General features: G+C 40.6%; 1 protein-coding gene across 1 annotated transcript in view; it reads left to right on the top strand.

The window, feature by feature from the left end:
* Positions 1–21540, top strand: part of Csnk2a1 (casein kinase 2 alpha 1) — a 49207-nt gene extending 27667 nt beyond the window's left edge. Inside the window, 9 exon segments of the mRNA XM_057781247.1 lie at positions 638–697; positions 2629–2712; positions 6803–6913; positions 7434–7535; positions 9687–9787; positions 10390–10538; positions 11613–11699; positions 13368–13438; positions 13440–21540. Of these exon segments, the coding sequence (XP_057637230.1) occupies positions 638–697; positions 2629–2712; positions 6803–6913; positions 7434–7535; positions 9687–9787; positions 10390–10538; positions 11613–11699; positions 13368–13438; positions 13440–13511 (837 nt within the window). The 3' untranslated portion in view covers positions 13512–21540.
* Positions 21541–22417: the final 877 nt, after the last annotated feature.

The raw sequence follows: 22417 nt of genomic DNA, 5'->3' as shown, positions 1-22417 counted from the left end.
TATTTTGTTTGAAAAAAAAAGAGAAAAAAGAACTATTTTAGGTATTTTAGAATCAGAATAATAAACTCAAACTTCCAGAGAATGCCGCTCACCATTTAAAGGGAATTAGTTGTAAAAAATAATCTGCAGCCTTTTTAGAAACTGGAAAAGTTATATTGCAGATGTTTGCAGTCTAGGTTAACCCTACACTGGAATAGTTCTGTTCTATTGGCTCAGCAAATCTGTCTTTACATTTTCATATCCCCCTGGTGATGGTAGTACCAAGTGTGTAGGCATAAGAAGAACATTTCACTACTATAAAGATTGTCTACCAAAATGCCTTTGAAGGAAGTTAGAAGGTAAATGAAGAGAAAACCCCAGGAGGTAAAAGTATATCAGTGCATGTTGTGCCAGTCGTATGTATAGGTAGGTCCAGCATTGAATTATAGCTTCGGTATGTGTTTGTGTTATTCTTTACCTTTGCATGTGAGGTGAAGACTTCAAGAGTCTCTTGAAAGTGGAGAAATAGCATTTGAAAAACAAATCTTGGGACCATGGCGAATGAGCCAGTTTTTAGTTGGTTACTATTAATTAGGATGAGAAAAGTGTTAGCTTAGCATTGTTTTATAGCTTAAATAATTTCATTTGTCTTTAACAGCAATTGTACCAGACGTTAACAGACTATGACATTCGATTTTACATGTATGAAATTCTAAAAGTAAGTAACTGTAGGTACTAAGTATTTTTAAATTGGTCTTTGCTCCGTTGAGAAGTTTATTTGATAGTAGAAAAACCAGGGGGTTAACTTTGTAATGTGTGCTAAACTCAGGGAGCTTCAGCAGTATTTGTAAACTGTTTTAGTATTAGACTCTTGGGTAAAGTCTCAGTAATGAAATGGGGTGCAAAAGAACTGTAATTAGAACATGTGGGTTTTATGCGACCGGGCCTCTTAAGCAAGGGTGGCCTTTCTTGGTGATCCTCCTGCCCTAGCTTCCCACATTCTAGGACTCGCAGTTATCACCCCACCACACCCAACTTTACGATGCCCCCACCCCCCTTTTTTTTTCTCTTTTGATTACAGTTTTTATCCTGTGATGCATGCCAAACAGGGATTTTACCAATTAGCTGTTTCCCCAGCCCTAGAATGCCTTAAAGAAAACTGGGAGTGGAAGTGACAGTGTGAAAACAACTTTTTTTTGGTGCATTGGCTGTCGATATACTTTATTTTACTTAGGACTCAACAGATGACAGTAGCCTGGCAGTGCAGACTCTCCTGTGATCCCAGTATGAGTGCTGCTGCGTGTCCGGGGCCAGCCTGGGCTACAGAGTGAGACTGTTAAGAAATAAACAAGATTAAAGAAAGATTCTTGACCTCAACCCTCAGAGTTATTGTTCTAAGGACTGTAAATTTCTTCCTGTAGACTGTTCATTACAGTGGACTTTGATTTCTAAAGTGAGATCACAAATCCTTGGCACTCAATAGTTCCAAGATCAGCTTTATAAGGAGAGAACTGCTTAGTTGGCTAAAATTTCTTATGAATTTAGGTTTTAATACCATGCCAGCTGTTTAAGATTTAAAAGTATCAAAAGAAAGCTAGGCATGTTTGCACATGCTATTGATCCCAGCACTTGGGAGGCAGAGGCAGGCAGAACTCTGGTTTTGAGGCCAGTCTGTTGTACATAGTGAGTTCTAGGCCAGCCAGAGTTAAATAGTGAAACACTGTTTCCCTTCCCTCCTCCTTCCCCCCAAAATAGCATCAAAAGATTATACCTTCAGAGACATTTGATCTTCTGTTGACTCATGCGGAAAGCAGGACTTAAAGCTGTAGACATATTTTGCCCAGCCCTGCAAACTAGAATCACAGGTTGTCCTAGGAAGAACAAGAACTTACGTAGCTAATGACAGTGGTTGACTAAAGGCCAGGATTGACAAACTCAAAGGTGTGTTGCTCTATTCACTTTAACTTAAGCTTATGAACTGTATTCAGATTTGATAGATGACCTAGATCAGGAGTTGACAGATTTCTTTATAGGGCTAAAGTCTGTGTCCTGCTGTTCGCCTCTGCTGTTACAGCAAGAAAATAGCCATGGATGGTGTGTATATACAGTCATAGTTGTGTGCCGATAAAACATTCGTATAAACAGGCAGGTGGGGATTCACCCCCACTCTCAGCCACTGAAGAAATTACTGTTCTTCAAACAAAGTGTTGGTAGGCGAATTTTCTTCTGAGGAGAATGTGTTTATAAAAATAATTTGGATAAGAAGTTGTACAGTTGCTGTAGACTTCAGGTCTTTCTGAACAGAAAGGATGCTGAAATATTTCAAAGTAAAGAGCAGCACGTATCTGTAATCCCGGCACTCAGAAGGCTGAGGGGGTAGGTTGACAGAAGTCTAAGTAGCTTGGCTACAACATAGCAAGACCCTGTTTATCAGAGAGAGGGAGAGACAGAGAAATGGGATGAGACGAGATGATTTTGTAACTTGAATATGATATTTGACTATGAACCAGGTTTTGAGGAATAGCTGAGAGCAACTGTTCCTGATTCCCTGATTTCTGGATTGTGAAGTTAGAAAAAAAACTGACACGGAAGAAAAAAACAAGTTACTTAAAACACTGACTCATGTAAACAAATTTTTCTTTTTTGCAGGCCTTGGATTATTGTCACAGCATGGGGATTATGCACAGAGATGTGAAACCCCATAATGTCATGATTGATCATGAGCACAGAAAGGTAATGTCATAGTTGAACTTCTTTTGTAAATACGGTGGAGAGTTAGCAGTTCATCTTCAATACTTACCCCTATTGCCTTAGTCCTTAGTCCCTGTTAGATACTTGATAAAATACTTGTCCATACTTGGGCTGAGTGTGGTGGCACATGCCATTAATCCCAGCACAGAGGCAGGGGGATCTCTTGAGTCCAAGGCTAGGGTGGTCTACATAGCAAGTTTCAGGGCTATTGTAGGGCAAGTTCCAGGACAGATAAGGCTACACAGGGAAAACCTGCCCTGAACAAACAAATAAATAAATAGCCTGCCTTGAACAACTAAATAAATAAATGAGTAAATGAATAAATGAAACACATGCTTATGAAGTTGATAAATTATTCAGAACACGCTGCTTTGGTAGCAGAGATCAAGAAGCCTTTACAAATGCTGTAATAGCAGCATGCTTTGTAATATTTCAGATTTTTGTGTGTATGTGTGCGTGCGCGCGCGCGCACATGCGCACGTGCACGCAAGCACACACCTCAGAACACCTGGATTTAGAAGATAGAGGTCAATGTCATATGTCTTCCTCGATTACTCTCCATTTCATTATTTCAGACAGGGTTTCTCGCTGAACCTCAAACTGGAGGAATTTGCTAATGTCTCTGACCATTGTCCTCGGGAATGCCCCTGTCTTGTCAGCCTCTGGGATTACAGACACATGCTATCACACCTAGTTTATAACATAGGTCGTGTGGTCAGAACTCAGGTTTTCTTATTTATACAGCCGACGGGCACTTTATTAGCTGAACCATCTCCCCATTCCTCTGGACCCCCTTTTTTATTTGTGTGTGTTGAAACAGGGTCTCTCTTTGTCGCCCTGGCTGTCCTGGAACTCACTGTGTAGACCAGGCTAGCCTCAAACTCATAGCAATCCACCTGTTTGCTTCTGCCTCCTGAGTGCTGGGATTAAAAGGCATGTGTCAATATGTATATATACTTTTCTTCTTGAGACAAAGTTTTACTCAATAGCTAGCTCTTTCTCCTTCTGTTTTTGCTTCCTTCTCTTCCTGCTTTTGTTTGTTTTTGAGATGGTTTCTCTGTCTAACCTTGGCTGTCCTGGGTCTTGCTCTGTAGACCAGGCTGGCTCCAAACTCACAGAGATCTACCTGTTTCTGCCTCCTAAATGCTGGGATGAAAAGTGTGTGTTACCACACCTGGAGTGATAGAATCTTTTTTAAAAATTCATTATTTTGTGAAGGGAGGAGTGGGGTTGTGTATATGAGTTTGGACATCTGTATACCATGGCATATGTATAGAGCTCAGAGGAAAACTTTGGTGTCATTTTTTTTTTTCTTTCTACCATGTAAGTCCCAGGACTTGAACTGAGGTCATCAACCTTGGTAGAAAGTGCTTTTAACTTGCTGAACTGCAACCCAAAGCAGTATCTTGTTATATATCAGAGGGTATCTTTGAACTTCTGATCCTCCTGCCTCTATCTTTTGAGTGCTGAGATTACAGTGTGTCTCCATGCTCAGTTTATGTGACACTGGGAGCTGAACTCAACGTGTCGGTGTATGTGTGTCAATCTTGGGTTTCTTCCTCTTCCTCTAGATTCATACATCTCTGGTTTTTTGTTTTGTGTTCTTTTGTTGTTGTTGTTGTTGTTTTGTTTTTGTTTGTTTGTTTGTTTTGAGATGGTGTCTCCTATTGGCACCTGGTACTCACTAATTTGGTAGCTGGCTAGCCGGTGAGCTGCATGAGTCATTCCCCCTGCCATTATTTCTGCAGTGCTGTGATTACCAATGTGTGCTACCCTCCTTGGTACTTGTTTTTGTTTGTGTGCTGAGGTTAAAATTCAGGTTCATATCCCTTTTTTGTTTTGGTTTTGTATTTTGAGACAAGATTTCTCTGTGTAACTGCCCTAACTGTCCTGGAAGTAGCTCAGTAGACCAGACTGGCCTCACACTCACAAATATCTACCTGCCTCTCCCTCTTGAGTACTGTGATTAAAGGCGTGCGCTATCACCGCTCCGTAGTTCATATCCTTTTATGTCAAGCACTTTGACTGAGCTTTCTCCTCATCCCTGACATTCATCTTTTTACACAATGATGACTGTTGTAAACGTAAAGGAATTTAGGTGACTAGTTAATACATTTTCTGACACATACCTTGTAACAGGTAGTTTGAGGCCAGAGGTACATGAATGAACAAAGCAGACAAAAATGCTTTTACGAAGAGGTTACGTTTCAGTCAAGTGTGGTAACTAAAGCCATTATGCAAGCAGTCTCCAATACTTGGGAGATTTTGCTTCGAGTTCAAGGCCAGCTTGGTTCTATATAGTGAGAACCTATTTCGGGGAGGTATTGGAAAGGGAAGGAAGGATGGTGGGATCAGTGAGTAGGCAGTGGCAAATCACAGAAAATACTTTAGATTTAACTAAGGAATATGTTGTGATTAGTTAGGGTTTCTATTGCTGTGAAAGAAAACCATGGCCAAAAGCAACTCAGGGAAGAAAAGATTTATTTCAGCTTATAGTCCCACAGCAAAGTCCATCACTGAGGGAACCTGGAGGGCAAGAGCTGAGGTAGAGACCATAGAGGAATGTTGCTTACTGACCTGCTTTCTCATCCTGCTACTACCAATCCAGGGCCCCTTGCTGTAGAAGGGGATGGCTAAGTAGTACCATCCACAATGAGCTGGGTTCTCACATATCATCAGTCAAGATAGTGCAACACAGGCTTGTCTGTCTGCCAGTCTGTTAGGGCATTTTCTCAGTTGAGACTTCTTCCCAGATGACTCTAGCTTGCGTTAAGTTAAAATAAAACTAGCCAGTACAGTGTTTTATAGCATGTTTTATAGGGTCCATTAGAAAAGTGACAATTTTGAGAGTACTGGACTGGACCCAGCAATACAATGTTAAGAAAAAGATATATTCCAAGAAGAAAAAGAGTTTCTCTCCCTGAGTAAACTAATAAACTCTAGGGCAGACATCAGCACATCGTATTTTCTTTTTTGATTCAGTGTAACACTGAGTGCCTAGACATTTATCAGATTTCTCAGACTTCCCCTTCTTCCCTTTCAGATGCTGGCTACAAGCCCCAGGTTGTTGTAGCTGCATTTTTGAACAACAACAACTATTGCTTTTTTACCCAACCCTTCTCTGGTTCAATTTACTAGAATATTTCAGAATTTAGGTAAATAGATTTACTGGTTTGTTAAAAATGATATTATTACATGCCAGGCCATGGTGGCTCACGCCTTTAATCCCAGCACCTGGGAGGCGGAGGCAGGTGGATCTCTGTGAGTTTGAGGCTAGCCTGGTCTACAAGAGCTAGTTCCAGGACAGTCAGAACTGTCACACAGAGAAACCCTGTCTCGAAAAAAAATGTGCTGGGATTAAAGGCATGCACCACTATCACTGCCCGCCCCAAAACACATTTTTATACAGGTTTTTGTGATCTAGTTTAGGAAAGAGAAACTCAGTTTCTGTTACTTAACCTTCAGAAAAAAAGAGAATGGGCAAAATGAGTACATAAGGGAGGGGTTTACAGTTTTGCTGTCTGAGGCCTACACTGTACCAGGAACTCAGGCTAGGAATGTAGCTCAATGCCTAGGAAGTCCTAGCTAGGGTCAAAGGCTAGCACACAAAGAAAAAGGCAAAAACTTTACCAAAAGTATGTTTATCATTTTAGAAACTTAGAAAATATAGGTATTGTGGAAATTAGTCAGAAGCCACGGATAAAAAAATAATGTATATATATTAAAATCATAATATCACAATATGGCATGCTGGAATAGCAGCATGACTAGAACTGAGATAGAAAGGAAAGAAGGAAATAAGGTCGGGGGAAGAGAACCTTCAAGTCATGTTTTCCCAGACCCTTTCTCTGAGGGCGGGGAGCGGGGTCTGGGCAGAGTGCAGGCATGTTGAAAGTTCCCTGCATGTGTGGTGAAATCGCTTAAATGAAAATTCAATGGCATTGCAAAGTGCTGGCAAGGATGTGAACACCTTGTTGAGGATGCTTTCTCTGGAGCAGTCCATTGTTGGAATGAGAGTAGATGAAAGATGCTATAGTTATATGTGACTTGTTCTCCCTCCCACCCCTTTCAGCTAAGGCTAATAGACTGGGGCTTAGCTGAATTTTACCATCCTGGCCAAGAATATAATGTTCGAGTTGCTTCCCGATACTTCAAAGGTCCAGAGCTACTTGTAGATTATCAGGTAAGAAGAGAATGACAAGTACAGTGTTGTTCCTGTGCTTATTTAGCACAGAATTTACAGAAATGTCAGTTTGTGCTTTGAGTAAACCATTTATTATATCTATAGCTGTCCTTTTTAAGGTAAAATGTAACAAATACATGAGCTGTCTTCTGTAATTTGTTTTGTTTGTGGTAATGTTAAATTATGGTCCTAAATTTGCCAAAGCAAAACCAGAAGATAACCAATAAAAGATTATCTTGATCCAGAAGACATCTTCTAATCCTGCTTTTAGGAGATAGAGGCAAAAGGATTTTGATCAAGATTCGATCGATCCCCAGTACTTAAAAAAAAGAAAAAAGAAAAAACACAAGCCAATAACTGGGTAAAAGAAGTCGTAAAAAGACTGAGAAGTGGTACATGAATGTGTTATTGATGGTTCACTGTGAGCAAAGTGATTTTTAAAATTATTTTATAATGTCTATTGTATCTGGAAGTGACAAGTCTGGGAATTCATGTGATAACAATGTTTTCTTTAATACAGATGTATGATTATAGTTTGGATATGTGGAGCTTGGGTTGTATGCTGGCAAGTATGATCTTCCGGAAGGAGCCATTTTTCCATGGACATGACAATTATGATCAGGTGATGACATGTTATTCCCACTAAGAAATTTATTGACCTGTTAAAAAATTAGCCAGATCTACAAACTCATAAGAAACTTCAGTGGGGTTGAACTACAGGTGAGCTCCAAGCCAGGCTGGGCTACAAGCTTTAAAAATTAAAAACCCACGCTGGGCAGTGGTGGTGCATGCCTTTAAACCCAGCACTTGAGAGGCAGAGGCAGGCAGATCTCTGTGAGTTCGAGGCCAACCTGGTCTACAAGAGCTAGTTCCAGGACAGGCTCCAAAGCCACAGAGAAACCTTGTCTCGAAAAACCACAAAAGAAAAAAAAAATTAAAAACCCATCCAGATGTGGTTTTGTATTCCTTGTACCTAGGAGGCAAAAGGCATGTGGGCATGTGGATCCCAGAGTTCATGTCCTGTGTCATGCCCCCACCCCCACTCATACCTTTAATCCCATCACTCAGGAGGAAGAGGCAACAGATCTCTGTGAGTTAAAAGCTAACTTGGTCTACACAGCAAGTTCCAGGACAGTCAGAGCTACACAGGGTGAATTTGTCTCAAAAACTTAAAAAAATAAAACAATTTTTTTTTTAAATATAAAGTACAGTTGCCTCATAACCCCCTCCTCTCAGTCTCACCTCCAAGTCCAATTCTTAATGCACAGTGCCTGATAATTGTCTATTTGTTCACTGGAGCCGTACATTTTAATCTTCAGACATCAGAGTCTCACCCCTCTCCCAGTCTTGTTAATGTTTGTTGCTTCATTGTAAAGTGTGTATGTAAAATGTTCTATAAAATACATACATGTTCAGGACTACAGAGACAACTTAGTGGTTTAGAGGGTTTGCTGCGCTTGCAGATGACCTGGGTGTAGTTTTTAGCACCCACATAGGTTAGCTCTCAACCGGCTGTAATTACAGTTCTGAGTAATCTGATGTCCTCTTCTGGCCTCCATGAGCACAACACACATGTGGTACACATACATACATAAAAGGTTGCTTTTTGCTGTTATGGGGGGGGGTGTTAAATAGTTTTCAAAAAATGAGGCTGGAGCCAGGCATGGTAGTGCACACCCTTAATCCCAGCACTTGGGAGGCAGTGTGAGTTTGAGGACAGCCTGGTCTACAAAAAGTTCCAAGACAGCCAGGGCTGTTACACAGAGAAACCTTTTCTCGAAAGAAAAAAAAGATGAGACTAGAGAGATGGGTCAGTCAGTGGTAAGTTCACTTTTTGACCTTGCAGAGGACCTGGTTTCAGTTTCCAGTACCTACACAATGGCTAACTGCAGGTCCAAGTGCTCTAACCCTCCAAGTGATTGGCCACATCGTACATGTAGACAAAACACCCATACACATAAAATAAAAATAGAACTCTTTTAGAAGAGAGGAAAATATTTTCTTCCATGTGTCGGCTTATATTTAATAGTGCTTTGGTCATTTTCTCTAAATAAATTGAAGTTGCATGGGTGGTTCAGTGGTAGAATTCTCTATATAAATTGTGTTTAGGTGTATGTATCTATATAATAGAAATGTAGGTGGTACTTTGAACTAATTACACTTGCCCCTTAGAATTTGAGGAAATTAAACTAAATTAGTGGTGATAATAGGAAGGTATTAATGTCTAGTTCTCTTTGGGCAGAGTAGATGTTTTGTTTTGTTTTTTGAGCCAGGGTATCTCTGTGTAGCCTTGACTGACCTGGAAAGCAGATCTGCCTTCCTCTGTTTCCCCACCCCTCAAGTGCTGGGATTAAAGGTGTGTGCCACTAAAGTCTACAAAGAGGAATGCCTTCAGATAGCTCATTGACTATAGGTAAATCCAGCAATAGAAGCAATTGACTATAGTAATATAAATGCAGAAGTGTGGCAAGTTCCAAAGAAGAGACTTCATCGTTTGAGTTGTGAGGAGGAAAAAGATCCTTGGGGGGAGGGGGGGGCTTTTAAGGGGAGAAAAAGGCAAAATAGTTGGACTTTTCTAACATTTTCACATTGAGTTGACTTAAGGACTTTATAGGAAATACTCCTGCTACACACCAAAATTTGAACTAAGCATTAAGGGACAACATTTATTTTAGGGTATATCAGTACCGTTTATTTAATTCATTTATTATTGGTTACTGATTTGATCATACAATATGCTTGTGTTGTGAGCTTTGTTTTTCTTTAATATTAGTTGGTGAGGATAGCCAAGGTTCTGGGAACAGAAGATTTATATGACTATATTGACAAGTACAACATTGAATTAGATCCACGTTTCAACGATATCTTGGGCAGGTAAGTCATACATACACACACAAAATTTGTCTGTGTTTTGGCATTTTGGTTCCTTGAAATTATCTTGTTCTCTTTGCCAAAAGTGTAAGGTGTCTGATCTGGAGCTGCAGGATGCTGTTTGAGCACACATGACATCAGATTGAATGGCCCTCTGTCCAAATTAACATAGAAAAGTCTTGAGTGTGATGATTATAGTCAGAGGGATCCTGTGAAAGGGATTTAAGTAAGTTTGGGTCTAAGTAGAAGAATCCAGTTGAATCCAACATTGATACAGTTTGTGTCTTAAATGTTAGGACTTTCTAAACAAAGAAATAGACTGATTTGCTGACAGCTGCCTGGCAGTGCTGAAGAGACAGAATAGGAATATACTGGACACTTCATACGAGGACACAGATATTTATCTGCCAAGTGGCAGAATTGGCGAAGAATGAAGATAGAGGAAGAGTATTGGCTAGCTCAGGCTCTGACTGCTGCACAAGAACATTAACAACCTCAAGTGTGGTTCTTCAAAGGGGAAAGAAGACTGTCCTTTGGATTTTATTTTTCTTTGCTTTTGTTCTGTACCCTGCATCCCATTTCTCATTTCTAGCTTTGCCTTACAGACACTCTCGTAAGCGATGGGAACGCTTTGTCCACAGTGAAAATCAACACCTCGTTAGCCCTGAGGCCTTGGATTTTCTGGACAAGCTCCTGCGATATGACCACCAGTCACGGCTCACTGCAAGAGAGGCTATGGAGCATCCTTACTTCTGTGAGTCCAGTTGTGTAGCCCTTCACTGCCTAGCGGATTATATGAGGCAGAGGAGAATTTATGTTGTAAACAAGGTTCTGAGTGTTGTAGATCAGATCTGGAATCTAGCTCCTACCAAAAAGTTACTTCACCCATTCTGAGCCTCATTTTCTTCAGCTGAGGGGCACTGTCAGCAGTTGACATGCAGAATTACTGGGAAGAGAGATAGGGATATAGCCAGTGGTAGAACACTTACCCAGTACATGTAAAACCTTCAGTTTAATCCACAGTGCTACCAAAAAAGGACATGATAATGTTTTAATGAAGTTTTGCTGTCTACCAGACATGTGGTTCATGCCTATAATCTCTGTATTTCAGAGACCTCGACAGGAGGTTCACCACAATTTCCAAGTCAGATTGGATTACATACCCAAGACAGGCTGGGTTATAAAGTAAGAATCTATACAAAACAAAACAAAGCAGAATTGTTGCAAAGATTTTTGTCTATAGACATTTTCCTACCAATTCCCAGTGGCTGGTTTGGCCTGATGGAATATAATAGGTCTTGACCTGTTCCATCTCTGCCAATCATTTGTTGGAGAAAGCCAGTGAAATTTACAAATCTTAACTATTGTATAAACCATTAAAGTTTATGGGTATATAGCCAATTATGATAACTAAAACACATAGGCTGCTTATAGCACTAACCTACATAGGCAAATAGCTTTGGCCCATTCAGTCTCCTGCTCTGGTGGACCAATTTACTGATAATAAAGTGTTTTCTTGGCCAGGTTAGATTGTATTATCTCCATTAAACATTCATTTAACCATCATTATTTTTAATTTAGCTCTATAATGGATATTTTCTTATCATCCTACTGTTGTGTTCAGACTTGGTTTTTTAACCACAGTTCTACAGGCTGGGTGTTTATTATGCACTGTTTATTTGATTCATGATGATAGTTGCCACTGTGTGTTCTAAAAGTGATAGAGTATAAATTAAAGGTAAAGATTGAAGGTAGCTACTCTTATTTCTCCTCAACTGGTTTAGTACATTAAGCAGAACAGAATCTAACTTTATAATCTGTTTTCTAGACACTGTTGTGAAAGACCAGGCTCGAATGAGTTCATCCAGCATGCCAGGGGGCAGTACACCTGTCAGCAGCGCCAATATGATGTCAGGTTGGTTGATTGGTAATTCTCTTTTTAGAAAACTTAGAAAAAAGTTGCTGTTCTTAGTTTCAGTTCCCTCTTGGTGCCTTTCTTAGAAAATGGTGGACATGGATAGGTGTGAGAACATTGACGTGAATTGTGTGGGAGCCAGAGGTCAGCCTCAAATGTGGTTGCTAGGGAGCCATCCACATTGTTGTTAAGAGTGTGTTTACCTGAGTGTATGCCTGTGCACCACAACACAGGCTTTCTCCCAGGGACACACCAATTTGGTTAGGCTAAGTGGCCAGACAGCCCCAGGGATCTCTCTTTTTCCCCATCCCCAACCCTAGGTTTACAGTGGTACCCCTACATGTAACTTTTTATATGGGTGCTGGGGATCAAAAATTGATCAGTGGGTATATATAATCTGTGCTACTAAATACTCTGGATATATTTTAGTGACACTGTCTTGAGTAGGATATCAGTGGTGTCTCCCCTTCAAATCTCCAGTATCCCTACAGAAAAGTTCTTGCAAAGACTTGAATTACCAACAGATCCTGAAGAACAAAGACATATGTGTTTGTTTGTTGTGATTGCTTTTTTAGAAACTGTCTTGTATAGCTCAAAGAGACTTTTCACTATAGACTCCTTTAAACCTTTTATATTTTGAATCATGTACAAAAATCTCCTATATTCATGGTTTTACTTACTCAGGATCCAAAAATACAATTTGTCTGGAATCTATCAAGAGAAAACATATTCTTATAACTTTTGTTAGAGTTTTTGTTAAATTATTTTATGACTGCCTAGTTTATAATCTAATCTTTATTATACCTATATGTATGTAGAAAAAAACCATAGTATACAAATACATAATATTGGGTACGATCCATGGTTTCAGGCACCCTAGGGCCTTGGAGCACATCCCCTACAGTTAGGGGGCAGTCTTTTATTTGGGGGAGAGAGAGAAAACTGGCTAATTGAGGGCAAGCTGACATATAATTGTAATAAATGGAGAAGAAATCAAATCACAGTCATAGTATAGAGTCAAGAATTTGCCTTTCTCCACTAAGTGACCATTGTAGATTTTAAGAGTATACCTCTTTTTTATTTAAACTTTATTTTATGTGCATTGGTGTGAAGGTGTCTAGATTCCCTGGAACTGGAATTACAGACAGGTGTGAGCTGCTATGTGGGTGCTGGGAATTGAACCCGGGTCCATTTGGAAGAGCAGTCAATGCTCTTAACCACTGAGCCATCTCTCCAGCCCCGACCATGTAGATTGACAGTTGCCTGAAGTGCTGTGCTGTTTAGTATGGTAGAAACAGCCCACACAGCTATTTAATAAAAACTGAGTAAAATTAGTATTGAGTCTTCAGTCCTTGTAGCCACACTTCAAATGTGTGCTGACCACAGGTCTAGCCTGAGATCACTGAGAGAAGGTGGGACGCAGAGCAGAGAGCCTCTAGACGCCCTGCTGCTGGTATCTGTGCGTAATTGTCGGTTAGCTGCCTGCTAAATTTATTGATTGGGACTTGTTGGTTTTAACTTGGATTTGTACAGATTAAAATGTGCAAAAATGTAGCCAAGAGAAGTCATGAAGAAAGAATCTTCATTGTGTTAACTTTTGGGGAAAGTTTTATGGAAAGTTGCTGGCTGTAATTGGTGTCTCTGGCTTACTGTTGGCTGTTCTTTCAGGGATTTCTTCAGTGCCAACCCCTTCACCCCTTGGACCTCTGGCAGGCTCACCAGTGATTGCTGCTGCCAACTCCCTTGGGATGCCTGTTCCAGCTGCCGCTGGCGCTCAGCAGTAATGATCCCCATCTGTCTCCTGATGCCTAAGCAGAGGTGGGGAAGTCCACCCTCTCCTTGATGCAGCTTGCGCCTGGTTGGGAGGGGTGAGAAAACTTCAGAAGCACCGTGTCTGAACCGTTGCTTGTGGATTTAGTAGTTGAGTCATAAAAAATTATAATAGGCTGATTTCTTTTTCTTTTTTTTTTTTGTTTTGTTTTGTTTTTGTTTTTTAAACTTGGACTTTTCATAACTCAGGGTATTCCCTGAAAAATTACCTGCAGATGGAATATTTCATGGACAACTTTTTTCTCCCTTTCCAAATTCAGTTCGTCACCACTAAAGAAAAAGATAAACTGGCCTCAATCCCAGCTACTGTGTTTGGGTGGAGATTTCTTCCCCTTCCCACAATTCTCTCCCCACATTACTACACTCTTGGGGCGCAGATCTCATGCTCTTCCCCAGAGATTAGAAAGTGTAGCTTATCAAGGGAGGTGGGAAGGAAATAGTTAGAGAGGACCCAGTCTATCCTGAACATTGTTCTGCTGCTGGTCACTTCATCACCTTTCTTCAGGACTGCGTCCATGGGTTAGTCCAGCTCTGGTGGAGGTGGATCTGTCTTCGTTACATCAAGATGTTAAAAGTCTACCCGACTTGCAGACAGATCCTAAAGCTTCTTTTCTGATTGAATCATGTCTTGCTGACCTAACCCTAAATCGTTTTAATTTTAGTTGAGTTTAAATCTGTGATACTTTCTCTCCTGGGCTCCTGCTTTGGTTGTTCCCTTTTCCTCTACTCACATGCTGTGCTTCATAGCTGGTAGGAAAGGGAAGGCAAAATCTTTTTCAGTTTTCTTTGACTTGGCCATTTTGAAGTCAGTTAGTTACGGGGCATAATTTATTGCTTTTTAAAAAAGAAATACTGTCCATGTAAGTTTCATGCTAGTACTCTTAAGAGCTAACGGGTGATGTGGCCACACTGGGTTCATTTTAAGCTTTGTACTTTTCTCTCCTCCTACCTTCCCCTTTCTTCACATGCCATCTAGTGAGGAGACCTTGCTCTCAGAGTTGTAATTGTATCTGAGAGGCAGGAGCAGAGCCACCATCTCCAGTGAACCAGAAATGGTAGACCTGTAATTGTGGGAAACTATCAGTTCTCTTGTTATGGCCCTGCCACCCCTCGCTGTGTGTATATATATAAAACTTTGTCCTTCATATGTGAAAGATCCAGTGTTGGAATTCTATGGTGTAAATAAACGTTTGGTTTTATTTATCAAGGGTAGATTTAAGTTCCCTGTGTAAAGGTCTCGCTGGGTGGGTGTCTCACATTCAAACCTGAGGGGACTACAGCCCATACCATGGAGGCTTCCCGAGGCCCTCATTTTTATGCACCCCTCGTTCAACCCATGGTACTGGGCAGGGCAGAGGCCTTAAAAAAAGCACCACAAGCCAAAGCGTCTCTGGGGATTAAGGATCCTTTGCCATAAAACTCATTCTGTGTCTCAGCATTGCAGGGATTGGGGATAGGACAAGTCGCCAGTTTGTGTGTTTGTGTGTGTGTAAAGTGGACTTTCCACTGTAATCCAGCCACCTAAGTTTATCAGGTGCTTCACTGAGGAAGCCTAGTTTTTTAAGCACAATAGCAAATCATCAGCTCTGTATTTTCTCCTGTTGTTTCATTACAGTAGCTGCCTATGGGGACTAGGAAAAAAAATCTTCCAACATATTTTAAGGCCTAAAATCTTAGTTCCCCATTCTCCTACCTTTATAGACTCATAAGCCTTTCTCACCTGGCATCATAGACAAAACATAATTGTTTGGGGAGTTGAATTTAATTAACTTACCTAACTTTGTAATCCATCTTGGCTTTAGTAACTTTATCAAGGTGGTGACTTTAGCAAATGTAATGATAAAAGTAGAGGATGCTAATGCCTTTCTTAACCTTTCTCAACCATAGGGAGAGCTAAAAAGAAAACTTTCTGACTGCAGAGTGATTTTTCTTCTTTTTGGCCACTTGCAGTGACTATTTATTGTACTTGATTCTTGTATACCCTAGCGTGCTAGGAGGGTTACCATGTTGGATTTGTGCGGAGCTGAAAGCACCAGGTGTGCTAGAGATGCGGTTTGTGATTATGTTTGCACTGGATCGTGATTTGAACAAGACACTTAGATTGAATTCTTTCTTTTGAGGTGGAGAGGAAGGTTGTAATCAGGACTCCACACCCTACTCACAGCTCAGAAATGTAGATGTGTTTGAGGCTGCTGTGGATAGCTGCAGACGGCTGGGCCTCCTCATACTCATCACACCTAGTACAAGAGCTGATGGTGAATGCAGAGGACTCTGGAGTGCCACCTAAGAGCCTTGTAAAATAAATAGAAATGGAAAAGAAGCAAGGAGTCACGCAGAAATGTGGAGGGTTTTAAAAGACCTGAGTGGGTGGTGGGTAGGGAGGGTCAGGGTTTACAGAGTAACAACTTCTGTGTTGTAAATTACCTCATCTGTACACCTTGTATTGGGACACTATTTCTCAGCACTTCTGTGTCTGCATTGCTTAGATGGTGGGAAATGAATGCCAATATAAAACAACTGTGTTGGCAAAGTATTTTTTACTTTGTTTTGAAGTGTGCCCTTCCCCTCTTTAAGTTTAAAGTCAGAATTCCCCTCTTTGGTTTATTGGTTGTAATTGTATTGTAAGTGGTATGACTAAGACATAACTGTGCTGGGAAGAAGTTGTGCCATGAAGGTCTTTAATTTTTTTTTTAATAAAAACATTTAAATAAATGAAATGTCCCTGTAGCCTGAGCAATATGCTTCTCCAACCGACACCGTGTGTAATAAAGGATGGCTTAGTTTTCGTGTGATTTGAACTTAATACTGGGTTGGTGAAGATGTTAGGTGGGAGAAATTGGTATTGGTGGTAAAACTCTAAAGTCTGAGAGTTTTCACATTGAAGAGCTGTGGAAGGGAACACGGTGATTCTATTTCCTTTACGTCTCTGTCAAACACATTGTTACTAGGTATATCACATATCATCTGTTAGATGGTGCCGCTGTTGTTGGCAAATGTGGTGAAATGTATTTATGTCAGGTGTTTGGCACTGACCTAATTCCTCTGGTTAGTCCTTGGTGTTTGCTGTGTCAGCAGTTCACATTACAGTTTGGAAGAGGCCCTTCCCTCTTCAGGACCTCTATGCTCTATGTGTTTTAAGGAAGGAGAAACTAAATTTGAATTGTCTGAGGACTTGCTTGCCTCTAATAACTGATTTTTTTTTTAAAAAAAAGAACTTCTGAGTGGTACTTAATTTTAAAAGGCCTGTGGAAAAAGCTTGTTTTGGGGGGAGGGGTGCAAATGTTGGTTAAGTGTGTTATGATCCCTGTGGACAGTCAGCCTTGAAGATAACCTAACTATGGAGGCTGTTTTTGCAGTTTTAGAGACCTGGGCTGGTGAGCTGTGGGAACAGGTAACTGTCAGCCAGTTGAGAAAAGTCCTCACAGACAGAGCAGACCCCATTTGCTTCTCACTTAACTATAGTTGTAAGAGCTGGAGGATGCTGGTATCCTGGATTTCTCTTTTGTCTTAGATCCTCACTGCATAGGATTTTATAGCTCCAGCTTCGATTATTAGAGATTGAGGAGCTAGGTTGAGATGCAAGAAACTATCATGTAATACAATTAGAGTTGATCATTTGAGCAGATCCTGAAAGATGTAGTTTTGTTCTCATTCTCCACAAATCTCACCAGCAGGTTCGAGTGGGTCTCGTACTCACAGGTCCTTGGCTGCCTTTCTGCTGGTGTTTTTCTTCTTAGTGGTATAGTTTTAAGGAATGTCCCTGGTTGTGGTTGATGTGTACCAAAGAGGCTGGCTAACTTCTAGGACCGTTTCTCTCCTTTTTTGTTTTTTCAAGACAGGGTTTCTCTGTGTAATAGTCCTGGGTGTCTCCTAAGATGTGAATAAAGGTGTGCACCATAGCGTCCAGCCTAGAACTATTTCTTGGTTGAGAAAGTTAAATTAACCAGAAGTCTTTGGGGTGACCCTTCCTTCCTGAGAAATTGGGTCTGAAAACTTGGATCCTCATGTCCCACACATGTGGTATTTCCTCTCCTTGCTTCTACTGTTGCCTTTCTTTGTCTGGCCACTTGAACCTTCTTTGTATTATTTTGTTGATATAATTGTCCTTTCCACTTGCAAGTTAGCTCCCTGGTGACCTTATTTGTCTTACTAAAACCCTTTTTCTAAAATGTATGCTAGTATCTCCCAGGATTGAAGAGGGCTGAATGGAATAAATAACATAGTGCTTTCTAAATGGCTGGTTCCTCTCTTCCACTACCATCCTCTACCCTCCACACATGCAAAAAATGGAAATGCCATGACAAGGTGCATCTCAGAACCTTGTCCTTGGGTCTGTAGCTGTAATTATAAGCCGGAGGCCAGATTCAATCAGTAGGACAAGAAAATGGCTATGGCCCTAGTCAGTAAGTGAACGAGACGAAGCAATAATTCCAACCAGTATAGAAGATTTGAACACAGAAATTTGGTTTTAATATTTTCTGTTTTTTTTTTTTTTTTTTTTTTTTTTAAAGGCAGGCCCTCTAGTTCCCAAAGCCTAGCACTGCACTTTGCTGTTCTTCCACTCTTTCTTTTGTTCTTTTTATATTCTGTCACTCTGGCCAGAGTAGGGTTCTTGTTGACCACCTTGAAGTGGCCCTGCCCTGACCCTCCAGGCTCTTCCAGAATGGCTAGTCCATTCCTTAGAGGAGTGGCTACAGGGATTGAGGATTTCTCAGTCAACAGCATTTGTGCCTTACTTTGACCAGAATTATCTTCTTGACAAAGAAGGGGAGAAGGGAACAATAGTAGCTTCCTAAGCCGCTCTGTGATTCTCAGCCATATATAAAATACTTGTACCAGAAACCTGGAAAGTTGGGTGTTAAACTTCTTGTTGAAAAGGCCTAAACCTCTCACAGTGACTCATGTAGTCAGTCCAGGCTGGCCTGGAACTCAATATGTAGCTGAGGTGACCTTGAACTCATGATCTTCTTGCTTCTACCTCCCAGGTACTTGTAGGCAGACTTTTCTGTCCCACCCATCAGTTCCCAATAACTGACACGGAGACTTTATATTAATTATAAATGCTTAGCCAATAACTCAGGCTTGTTACTAGCTAACTCATAAATTTTAAATTAATGCATTTATATTAATCTACATTCTGCCACATGGTGGCATCTTGAACCTCTTGTTTCCTCTCGATGTTTAGCTGGCAGCTCTTGACTCTGCCCTTCTTTTTCCCAGTGTCCTTAGTCTGGTTCACCCACCTAATTTTATCCTCTCCAGCTTTTGATCAGTCAGCTTCTTTATTAAGCCAATCACAGCGACATACATTCACATGGTGGTATTAATCTCCTCCTCCTTCACATCCCATTCTGTATATTCATATCCATTCCTTTCCTTGCTCCCCAGTGGAGGATCATCCTTCTCTCCTACTTTAACTATCTTCCCAAAGTGTATATATTTTTAACCATTTATTTTTATTTTATTTTGAGATAAGACCTTACACTATAGCCTAGGTTGGCCTGGAACTTAATATGTAGCTCAGACCTTGAACTTGCCTTTAATCTTTTATCAACAAATGTGTTGGTGTTCATGAGCCTTGGCCTATGTGAAATAATTTGAAGCAAGAAGTAGATACAATCTAATGTGTAGAAATATCAAATGGGAAAGTGAGAATCAAGGTCATTTATGTGGAATAATTCCAACTGGTCTGTTTTTTAATTTCCTAGATTGGAGATTTTAGCTTTGTATTGAAACCTAGGATGTGTAAGGCTCTGGACTCTCTAGCACTGCAATAAAATAATAAATTGATTAATTATGTATGGGAATTAAGGATTTCATGTCAACATGATAAAAGGAACTAATTTGTATAGGTTATTACTACTCTAGATGCATATAAACACCTCAGTTTACTTCAAAATAGAAGGCCAGATTAAAGAAAGGGAAATTCCCACTTCTCAAAGGAAGTTAGGATTTACACTGAGGAACAAATGCATACTGAAAACTAGCTAGAAATGAGCCTCAGAGGATAGGGGCTAGTGTTGGCAGAGAGAGCGCGCGCCTTTCGAGGTAGAAGCTGAAACAGTCCCGTGATACTTGTCGAGGCTGCCTTTCGGGGAACATCTGGAAGAAAACAAAATCTTAGCTATAATTGCCTCTGGAAAATGAGGTTACAGTAGCATGGGAAACCCTACTAGGAAAAAGCCCTGAACTGTGAGAATCAGAACTATTCTTGGCTTCTGTTTCCTGAGTGTACTGCTGTGTTTTCAAGGAGTCCCTGAGCCCCTTCTGCTTTGTTAAACTCTCTTTTTGCTTTTGTTCCCGCTTATACTCTTGGATCCACATAGACTTCTAGGGCAATTGGTCTAGACTAAGTTCAGCCAAGCAGCTGTCCTTCAGGGTTAGCCTCTGCTGGATTGGGCATCTCCATTTGGATCAGATTCACATTTGTTCCAGGTGGTTCCTTCTGAGTCACATGCTGAACTAGCTGCCCGGGACATGTTATCCATGGTGAACTGCAGAAGCACAGAGGCCAGATGAAGTCACACAGGTATGTGCCACCTTGTTGGCCTCAAGTCATCAAGCCCATCGTCAGTGAGACAAGGACATACATACACCTCATGTTGAGAGAACTGTAGGAAGTAATATGGCAAAGGATATGATACATAGTCTTATAAGATAGTGAAGAACTGAGACCAGTAATGCAATCAATCATGCTATCTCAGCAGAAACTGAAGCTGTCTAACTGCTGATGACTCAGGAGTGAGCATTGTGGGTAATTTTAATCATTTAAAGTCATACATAAGTTCTATCTATAGTCATCCCTGTGTATCCATGAAGTACTGGTTCTAGAAGCAAAGCCCCCATACCAGAATCTAACCTTGAGTTCCTTGTGTAAAATGGCCTTGTAGTTAATTTCATACATTTCCCACACACTTGTAAGTCACCTCTGTATAGTATCTAAATACAATGCAATGCTGTGTGGATAGTTACTATAAGGGGAAAATGACAAGTTGTCCTTGTTCAATCCAGAACTAATCATTTTCTTTTAGGGGATTTTCAATTCTCATTTGAGTGGGTATAGAACTCATAATTACAAAGGACCATTATATATGTATTATCGAAATCCTTGTACTTTTTGTTTGTTTAAAAAAAGGTTTGTTCTTAATTATGTGTATGGATATGTGCTTATGAATGTGGATGCTTACAGAGGCATTGTGTCCTCTTGAGCAGGCTCTGCAGGGGGTTGTGAGCCACCCAACATGGGTACTAGAAATTGAACTCAGGTCCTCTAGAAGAGCAGTATGAGAGCTCTTTAACTATTGAACCATCTCCAGCCTTTTGTTTGTTTCTTGACAGGGTTTTAGCCCTTGCAGCAATCCTGCATCAGCCTCCTGAGTGCAAGGATTACAAGTGTGAGCCTCCACACCTGACATAATTCTTGTTTTCCAACAATAGAAATCAGTTCCAAGTTTGAGGCTTCCTGGCCAGAGCAACATGAAGTCTTGCTACACAGAGAGCTTCTGCAGTCTAGGAGTGTTATGTTTTTGGGGACGCGGTTACATATGCTTTCACTTGGTAATTATTAGTTAAACAATACAATATGATTGGCAAAATTGTAAGGGGTTCAGATGTTAAAAGGTTTTAAAAGAAAAATGGGAAAAGCAAAAGAAATTCAAAATTGAACCAACGCTAGGAGCATGGGGAACGTTAGCATAAATCCATCATCCAGTTAGCTGTGAGGAGAACTTGCAGCCGTCATGACTTGTCTGACCAAAATTAGAATGTCACAATAAAAAATTAGTGTGGAAAGTGTGGGTGTGGTAGCGTCCATAACAGGATGAACAGTTTAGAAGCACTCAACACTTTATGAGAAGTTATGGCTAAAATTGAAAAATCAACAATTAGTTCTTTATGCATGTTGTTTTGATATTTTTATTGTTAACATAGTAGAACTATGTACTTGTAACACTGTATTGCTCTGGTTAAAACATAACCAAATTTTAATAAATGGATATTTATTTTGAATACATTCTTTTCCACCATTCCAACTGCCAAATTTCTTTGCAGGCCACCATCCTGGTGCCTCAGTTATCACGACTAGCACTCTGTTATGCCATCCTGTTTCCAGATTTGTCCTAAACTTTCCAGTCAGAGAACTCATTCAGAAACAGGTCTTTTGATTCTTGCTTCAAAGCTTCTCAATTGTTTCCCAATTGCACACAGTTTCTGCTGTCTCCCAATATATTCCTCCTTATAGACAGTGCCGCACTTGAAGGCTGGGAGGGATGACCAACTTTCTCTTCTGGGACTTGGGTAATTGTGACTGAGAGATAGGCACAGGAAAAGTCTTATGGAGAGTAGAGGTCAAAGGTAAATAGAGACAAGCATAATGTAGAAACAGAGATAGCTGTTGGTTGACAGCTAATGTGAATACCGGTGAAAGATGGGCCCTGGACCTGTTAATGTTTTCACTACAACCACACAAAAACTAGAATGTGTCTTTAAAAATCTGTTAGAAGGGATCTGTGAGAGAGGCAGTCACTGTCCTTTGTTCCCTACCACACAAAAGGCCAAAATAGGAAGGTAGGATACCAAGTACTCAACTGGAAGAAAACAAAACCACCCTTCATAGGGACAGAAATGCATACTGGGTATACAGGCCCAGCTACAGAAGGGCAGGAGCTCTAAGGAAGCCACACCGCAAGTCCCAGGAGCACAGTGCATGAAGAAGACTGAGTGGGCCTCAGGACAGTTCTCTAGACCCTCTCAGTGCTGAGCAAATGAGCATTGTATGATATATACTAATAGCAATACTGAGAAGGACGAGGATACAAAGCCTTCAAGGAAGATGCCAGTAGAAGACAGAAGCACAGTAGGAGAAAAATCACTCTGCACTCCAAGTCAGC

This window comes from Chionomys nivalis, chromosome 9, assembly GCF_950005125.1.
Source record: "Chionomys nivalis chromosome 9, mChiNiv1.1, whole genome shotgun sequence".
Lineage (NCBI taxonomy): Eukaryota > Metazoa > Chordata > Mammalia > Rodentia > Cricetidae > Chionomys > Chionomys nivalis.
The sequence above is the reverse complement of the archived record's forward strand: the minus strand, read 5'-3'. Positions and strand labels throughout refer to the sequence as shown.